Below are 8,086 nucleotides of genomic sequence, written 5' to 3'. Positions count from 1 at the left end.
GGGAGCAGCCTGAGACAAAGGCTGCTCTGTGGGGGGGCGGGATCCTTGAAATCAAACCCTGGAGTGGGGGCACCGCGGGTGCTGGCCTGGGGAGGGCCGGGCCTGGTGTGTTCCTGGGCCTGAGGAGGGCCGGGCCGGGCCTGGCGGGGGGCTGGCCCGGGGGGGAGCCCTGGCCTGGCGAGGGGCTGGCCCTGGGCCTGGGAAGGGCCAGGCCTGGCGGGGGGCTGGCCCTGGGGGGGCCCTGGCCTGGCGGCAGGGGGCTGGCCGGGGGGGGCCAGCCCGGTCTCTGTACCATAAGAGTTGTATTTTCTGTGCATATCTGTGGCGTGGCTGCTGGTGGAAATGACTTTTGCTGCCGTTTAATGAACCTTCATTTAAGGCCCCCCCCAGGTTAATTTAAGGTTATTTTTGGGGCCCTGTTTTTATTTGTGGGGGGGCAGGGGGGTTTTGCATGAGGGGAAAAAACGGAGGAAAAACTTTACAAAAAAAATGTAAAAAAAAAAAAAAAATGCTGGAGGGGGGCCCTGACAGCTGGTCCTCCCCCGCTCCTCCGGGGGCTGGAAAACATTTAAAAAATAGAAAAATGTTTATGAAAAAGGGTTCATTTGTCCAGCGCCGGGCAGGGGGCCCCCAAACCCGCCCCCCTCGCAGGGGCTACATGTGTGCCCATGCAAGAGATCCAGCCCTGTGCCCCGCCCCAGAGGTGGCTGCCTGTGGGGAGCCCAGACCCAACTACCCTGGGGGGGAGGGGGTGCTAGACGCCTTCCCCCCTCCCCAAAAAAAGTCTCAGGTGGGGGAAGGGGGCCAATTTTATTCGCAGGGAAACAAGAAGCACCAAAGAACAAAACATACAACGTGAAAGGGGGCTGCTGAGGGGTCCTGCAGCTCATTCTGGGGGGGCCACTTATGGGGGGAGCAGGGCAGCGTCGTGGGGGGGATGAGATGGGGGCATCAAAGGAGGTAAGGAGGGGAGTTGCATGATGGCTCGTGGGGGGGCTGCTGCAGCTCGATGGCTCCCCCCGGTGCCAAGTGGGGCTGCCCCTCCACCTAAAGGGACGACCCCCCCTCTGGCCTTGTAACTAGGCACTGGGGGGGGGGGGCAGCGCAGTGAGAGGTGCAGGACTTGTGTACCCCCTCCCCTGGTGGGGGCCACCTGCTCCTTGGCCCCCTTTAATCCCTATGGGTCAGAGGTCAGCCAGGTTCTTCCCCCACCCCCCAAAAAAATTATTCTCCCCCCGAGCCTTTCACTGCTCCTGATGTTCGAAGATGGATGAGACAGACCTGGGGAGGAGAGGGAAGTGTTAAACTCCTGGTTACCCCCCAGCCCCCTCCCCCTGGAACTGGGGTCCCACCCCCAAAGGATTAAATGTTACCCCCCTCCCCCAGGAACTGGGGTCCCACCCCCCAAAGGGATAAACTGGTGACCCCCCAACCCCCTTCCCCTGGAACTGGGGTCCCACCCCCCAAAGGGATAAATGTTACCCCCCTCCCCCAGGAACTGGGGTCCCACCCCCCAAATGGATAAACTGGTGACTCCCCAACCCCCTTCCCCTGGAACTGGCGTCCTATCCCCCCTCAAAGGGATAAATGTTACCCCCCCAACCCCTGGTGACTCCACCAGAACTGGGGTCAAGTCCCACCCCAGACCTTTTCCCAAGCTGAAGCCCAGCAGCTTGTGCCCCTCCCCCCAGCAGGGGGCACCCTGGCTCCGGGGTGGGGGTGTCACTTACTGGACCAAGGCCCCAGAGAGCTGGTCCATGATGCCCCCTGCAAAACAGAAGCACAGAGGGGTCAGGTGAGTGCCCCCCCATGCCCTCCCCAGGATCCCCTCCCCCCGGGGCTGGGTGCAGGGGGCACTCACCTGGCTGGCAGCCCGTCTCACAGAGGAGGGGGCACACGTAGCAGAACTGGCAGTACTGGCGGTGTGGGGGGAGGAGAGAGAGAAGTTAATTACTGCCAGGGCACTGCTGTGGGGAAGCTCGCAGAGCTGGGGTCCCTGGCCAGGGGCACTGCTCAGGGGGAAGCTTGCAGCACTGGACTCCCTGTGACACTCCTCAACTAGGGCACTGCTCTGGGGAAGCTCGCAGCATTGGCATCCCTGCCTGGGGGCACTGCTGTGGTGGAGCTCGCAGCACTGGGTTCTCCAGCCAGGAGTACTGCTCCAAGGAAGTTGCCAGGGACACTGCTGCGGGGAAGCTTGCAGTGCCAGGGGCCCTGGGCGGGGACACTGCTTCAGGGAAGCTCGCAGTGCTAGCATCCCTGGCTGGGGGCACTGCTGTGGGGAAGCTCGCAGCGCTGGGGTTCCTGGCTGGGGCACTCCTGCAGGGAAGGTCGCAGCGCTGGGATCCCCAGCCAGGGGCACTGCTAGGGGGAAGCTCGCAGCCCCTACCTGGCAGGACTCGCAGTGCTCACTGGTGTCGCCCTCCTGGCATGGGCACTTCTCACATTCCCCGCAGTGCTGGAATGAACCAATGGAGGCGGGGTCAGAGCCAGGACCCATCCCCCACGAGCTGGGGAGAGAACCCAGAAGTCCTGGCTCCCAGTCCCCTGTTCTAACTACTAGACCCCACTGTGACAGAATAAGGAGTATTAACCTGATAATGGGGCAGGGGAGTTTTACTAGTTTACTGTCTTCTGCTAACATGGGGTGTGCCTCAGTTTCCCTGGGGTGCTGCACCAGTACTAGGTGGGGATGGGAAATAAGGGGATGACATCACTGTGGGATGATACCTGACGGCCAGCACAGAAAGGTTGGTGGCCTCCCTTCGTAACCTGAGCCCAGCAGGGGACTGGGGCCAGGTGACACCTGCCCAGGAAACCGGACAAAGGCTGGAGGAGAAGCCTTGGGGAGGTGGCTGGAGCGGGGTTTCAGTTTGGAGCTGGCTGGGGAAATGGGGAGAGGCCCAGAACTGGGGTCTGGGCTCCCCCTCAAGAGGGACCTGACTGTGAGGGGTCCTGGTCTCTGTACCCAGAAGCTCTGGTTTGGACTCGATTCCTGTCGGCTAATAAACCGTCTGTGTTACCGGCCGGCTGAGAGTCCCGGTGCATCGCAGGAAGTGGGGGGTGCAGGGCCCGGACTCCCCCACACTCTGGGACAACTGGTGGCAGCGCTGGGACCTACTGCACCCCGTGGACCGAGCGTCCTGCAGCGAGTGACTGGGGAGCAGGAAAACGGGGGGTTGACGAGGACCAGGCCTGCTGCAGGCTGAGCGGAGCCAGGCTTAACCCCTGGGGGTGGGTGCCCAGCGAGAAGGGTCCCCCCGGCGAGCGGTTCCGGGGCGGAGGAGTCGGCGGCTTGACCCTGGGGGAGAGGTGGTGACCTGGAGAAGGGGGGGACAGTCGGGTTCCTCCTGGAAACCGTGGGGAGCTGAGAGCGCCCAGGCCTGCGAGGGTCCAGCGGGGAGAAGTCTCAGCAGCGCCGTAAGGGGGAGCTGGGGGAGGAGGATCGCTCCTGGAGGGAAGCAGCCCGGCTGGGAGGGGTCGGACTGATCCCAAGGGCACCCCAGGGCCCCTCCGACCTATGCCTAGGGGAGGGGCTGGAAGGAGCCAGGTGAACCCCGGGGGCACCGTGACCCCCGCAGCCAGCAGGGGATCCTCACGACCAAGCTCCCCGTCGCTGGAGCCGAGGCGGCTGGAATGGGAGAGGGAGTTAAAACCGAAAGAGCCGGTGGATGAGGAGAAGGAGCTGGAGGATGAGGGGAAGGAGCTGGAGCTGGCGAGGCTGAGGAGAAGGAGCTGGAGGATGAATGATCCAGCCGTCCGCCAGCCCTTGGGCCTCGCTGGTGGTGCTGGTCCCCAAGAAGGACGAGTCGATCCGGTTTTGTGGGGACTGTCAGAAGCTCAATGCCATCACCGTGTCTGATGCCTATCCCATGCCCAGGCCTGACGAGCTGCTAGACAAGCTGGGAGGCGCTCGGTACCTCACCACTATGGATCTTACCAAGGGCTACTGGCAAGTGCTGCTGGATGCAGATGCCAGGCTGAAATCGGCCTTTATCACCCCTCTGGGGCTCGAGTTCCTGGTGCTCAATGGGGACCTGCTACCTTCCAGCGCCGGGGGGATCAGCTGCTGAGGGGGATGGAGAGTTTTGCCGTGGCGCATATTGACGACATCTGTGTCTTTAGCCAGACCTGAGGACCACATGTCCCGGGTTAAACGAGTGCTGGACCAACTCCGAGAGGCCGGGCTGACCATAAAAGCTGAGAAGTGCAAGGTGGGGGTGGCCGAAGTGTCTTACCTGGGTCAGTGGGTGGGGAGCGGCTGCCTAAAGCCAGAACCAGCCAAGGTGGAGGTGATCAGAGACTGGCCCGCCTCCCAAACCAAAAAGCAGGTCCAAGCGTTTATCAGGCTGGCGGGGTACTAGCGAAGATTCGTGCCCCACTTTAGCTCCATAGCCGCCCCCCTCACTGAGCTGCGTGAGGAGGGGAAGCCAGACAAGGTGGTCTGGACCGAGCGGTGCCAGAGGGCTCCCCGTGCACTGAGGGAGGCTCTGGTCAGTGGCCCAGTTCTCGTAACCACAGACTTTGACAAGCCTGCGACGTTCACCAACGCCTCAGGCTGTGGACGGTGTTAATGAAAAGAGGGAGAGACACCCCATCGTGTACTTGAGCAAGAAGTTGCTACCCTGGGAGCAAAACTCCGCGGCCATTGAGAAGGAATGTCTGGGCATGATGCAGACCCGTAAGAAACTCCAGCCATATCTCTGGGCGACACTTCACCGTATACACCCACCACTCTCCCCTCACCTGGCTCCACCAGATGAAGGGAGCCAACGCCAAGCTCCTGAGGTGGGGCCTGCTCCTTCAGGATTACAAGATGAGGTGGTCCATGGGAAGGGGAGTGCCAACGGGACAGCTGATGCGTTGTCCCAGAGAGTGACCCCGCTCAGTGCAGTCTCGAAGGGGGCAGAGATGTGCCAGAGTAGGGAGTATTAACCTGGGAATGGTGCAGGGACGTTTTACTAGTTCACTGTCTTCTGCTAACATGGGGTGTGCCTCAGTTTCCCCAGGGTGTTGCACCAATCCTAGATGGGGATGGGAAATAAGGGGGTGATGTCACTGCAGGATGACACTGTGGCCAGGTGACAGCTTCTGCCTGGGAAACTGGACAAGGCTGGAGGGGCCTGGGGGAGGCAGCAGGAAGGGGTTGTAGTTTGGAGCCAGATGGGGATAGGCCCAGAACCTGGGTCTGGGTTCCCCACCCGCCAAGAGGGACCTGACTGAGGGGTCCTGATTTCTGTACCCACAAGCTCTGTTTAGCCCGTGTTCCTGTCGGCTAATAAACCTTCTGTGTTACTGGCTGGCAGAGATCAGGGTGAACTGCAGGAAGTTAGGGGTGCAGGGCCCTGACTCCCCACACTCCATGACAACCCACTGCCCTCCCAGAGCCAGTGTTAGAACCCAGGCGTCCTGGCTCCCAGCCCCCCCCTGCTCTAACCACTAGCCCCCACTCTCCTCCCAGGGCCAGGGATAGAACCCAGGAGTCCTGGCTCCCAGCCCACCCCGCTCTAACCACTAGCCCCCACTCTCCTCCCAGGGCCAGGGATAGAACCCAGGCGTCCTGGCTCCCAGCCCCCTCCGGCGCACACAGACTCTAACCACACGTGAGGGGTATGGGGGGGTTACCTTGCAGAAGGCGCAGTATTGGCACACGGAGCCTGGCTGGTAGCCGTCCTCTTCCTCCTCCTCTTCCTCTTCCTCCCCCTCTGCAAGGACAGACACAGCTACCGTCCAGACCCCTGGGCTCCATCCCCCGACTGGGGAGGGGAGTGCGGTCTGGTGGGTTAGAGTGGGGGGGCTGGGAGCCAGGACTCCTGGGGTCTCTCCCCCTCTTTCTCCCCACGGCACAGCAACTGTGGGGCTGGCACATTGGCCCTGGCAGGCAGGTCCTGGGCCCGACTCCCTTACCTGGGCAACACCCCGCCACACCTGGCGGCCCACAGCTCTGAGGTGATCAACTGCCTGGGCCCCCTACTATGCCCCCCCAAGCCCCAAAGTGTCTCCTTCCCCTCCCAATGCCCTTCTGTGCTGCCCCTGGATGATCCCTGCCCCCCACTGTGCCCCAGCCCCCCCCCCCCAGGTGCAGGGGCTGCACTCACCATCATCTTCCTCCCCCTGGCGTGCCCTGCCCCGTCTCTCCTCCGCCCCGTGGGGCTTCCTCAGGACACTCTCCTCGGACTCGTCCCCTTCCTCCTCGGACTCGTCCCCTTCCTCCTCGCTGTGCCCAGGGCGGCCATCGTCTTCCTCCTCCTCCTCGGGCTGGGGGCGCCAACGGGCCTCGTCCTCATCCTCCTCAGTGTCATGGCGACGGCGCCCAGGGGCATCATCTTCCTCGTCGTCATGGCGACGGGGCCCAGGGGCATCTTCTGCCTCATGGGGCTGCGCCTTCTCATCGCCATGGTGATCGTGGCGGTCACCGTGGAAGTGGGGCTGCCCCTGGGGCTCTATATCGCCGTGGTGATGGTAGTGGCCAGGGCCAGGGGCCTCGGGAGGCGGCTGTCCGTTGGCCTGCTGAGGGCGTGCCACGTCGCCATGGCGACCGTGGGGCTGCTCCTCCTTGCCGTGGTATTGTGGCTGCCCCTCGGGCTCTCCGTCGCCGGGGCCAGGGTCGTCGTGGTGATGCGGCTGCCCCTGGGCCTGCTGCGGGGGTTCCACGTCACCGTGGCGATGGTTGCCATGGACCCCAGGGGGCTGCAGGGTGCAGAGCAGGCCCAGCAGGAGCCAGGCCGTGGGGGGGGGCCATGGGGGTGCAGGACAGAGCCGAGCAGCGGTGGAGCTGCGGATGCCCCAGGCTCCTTTGACTGACGGCCCCAGCTGCCCGGCTTCCCCCCACAGCCAATGGCGGCCTGGCCCGGCCCCGGCAGGCCCTTCACTGCCCTTATACAAGATGCCCCCTCTCCCCCCGAACAGGCTATTAATAGCCCCCCCCACAGCAGCTGGGTCACTAGCTCAGGGTATGGGTCCAATAGTGGGGGCAGGGCTGGAAGCCAGGCTGCCTGGGTTCTCTCCCCGGCTCTCTCTGACCTGGGGCATGGAGGGGGAGAAAGGGGGCTGCAGCATTCGGGGCAGGAATGTGCTGATGGGACCCGAGGAGGACAGTGATCGGGTTGGGGGGGGGTTGTCTATAAATACCCGGCTGCCCACGGCCTGGGCGCTCGCTGCAGGACGAGGGGCCAAGTTGGGTGTCACATTCCCAGCCACGGGCATCCAGCCAGGAGCCTGGGCCAGCCAGACTCTGAACGCCCCACACATGACCTGTGGGGGACAGACCCCTCCTTCTCTCCCAGATCCCCCCCAACCACTAGCCCCCACTCTCCTCCCAGAGCCAGGGAGAGAACCCAGGAGTCCTGGCTCCCAGCCCTCCCCACCCTCAAACTGCTCTAGCCACTAGACCCCACTCCCCTTCTGAGCCAGGGCAGAACCCAGGAGTCCGGGCTCCCAGCCCATCTGTTATGAAGCTCCTATGCAGGCGATGCAGCTGCTGGGGTGGGGAGACTTTAGGGGCCCCCATAGGCAGCCCTCCCCCATAAATGCAATGTCCTGAGGTGGGAGGGGATCAGCTTTGAGGGGACACACTAATGCAAACCACCCTCACGCTGGGGAGAGGTAAACAGGGGTTTGGTGCCTGGGAGAGTCAGGGGGGCTTCTGTATCCCCTGGTGGGGCATGGCTCAGAGTTGTCCCCCCGCCCCCAGCCAGTTCCCTCCCTGCCCCTCCCAGGCTGAATAAAGGGTGTGGTGCCAATACACCTGCTGTTTGCTCAGGGTGTCGTGGCTGTGAACTCTGCTCCAGGGTGGGGACCCCCTCCAAGGAGGCGTGAACCGGCCCCACCCCTGTGCAGGGGCGTGGTGGGGGGCTCCAGATTGAATAACACACACCCCAATCCCCCTAGGGAGCTGAGATCAGAATCCAGTCCCGACCCCATTGCAAATAGGAGTGACTCCGGATTGACCCCCGGATGTGCAGAACAGAATCCAGCCCTGACCCTATTGCAAACAGGAGTGACTCCGGATTGACCCTGGTGGAGCTGAGATCAGAATCTGACCCAACTGTAGTCAGTGATGACTCCAGATTGACGGGATGGCCTG

General features: G+C 63.0%; 1 protein-coding gene across 1 annotated transcript; it reads right to left on the bottom strand.

Moving 5' to 3' along the window:
• Positions 1–876: 876 nt before the first annotated feature.
• On the bottom strand, positions 877–7,923 carry HRC (histidine rich calcium binding protein). The gene is made up of 7 exons (XM_050928164.1): positions 7,919–7,923; positions 6,099–6,943; positions 5,626–5,687; positions 2,390–2,458; positions 1,862–1,916; positions 1,731–1,767; positions 877–1,281 (listed from the first exon to the last, which is right to left on the bottom strand). The coding sequence occupies exons 1-7, from the start codon at positions 7,921–7,923 to the stop codon at positions 1,245–1,247; spliced, it is 1,110 nt and encodes a 369-aa protein (XP_050784121.1). The 3' UTR covers positions 877–1,244.
• Positions 7,924–8,086: the final 163 nt, after the last annotated feature.

This window comes from Gopherus flavomarginatus, chromosome 18 (assembly GCF_025201925.1).
Source record: "Gopherus flavomarginatus isolate rGopFla2 chromosome 18, rGopFla2.mat.asm, whole genome shotgun sequence".
NCBI classification, from domain to species: Eukaryota; Metazoa; Chordata; order Testudines; family Testudinidae; genus Gopherus; species Gopherus flavomarginatus.
Note: the sequence above shows the minus strand (reverse complement) of the source record. Positions and strands in the feature narration are given on the sequence as shown.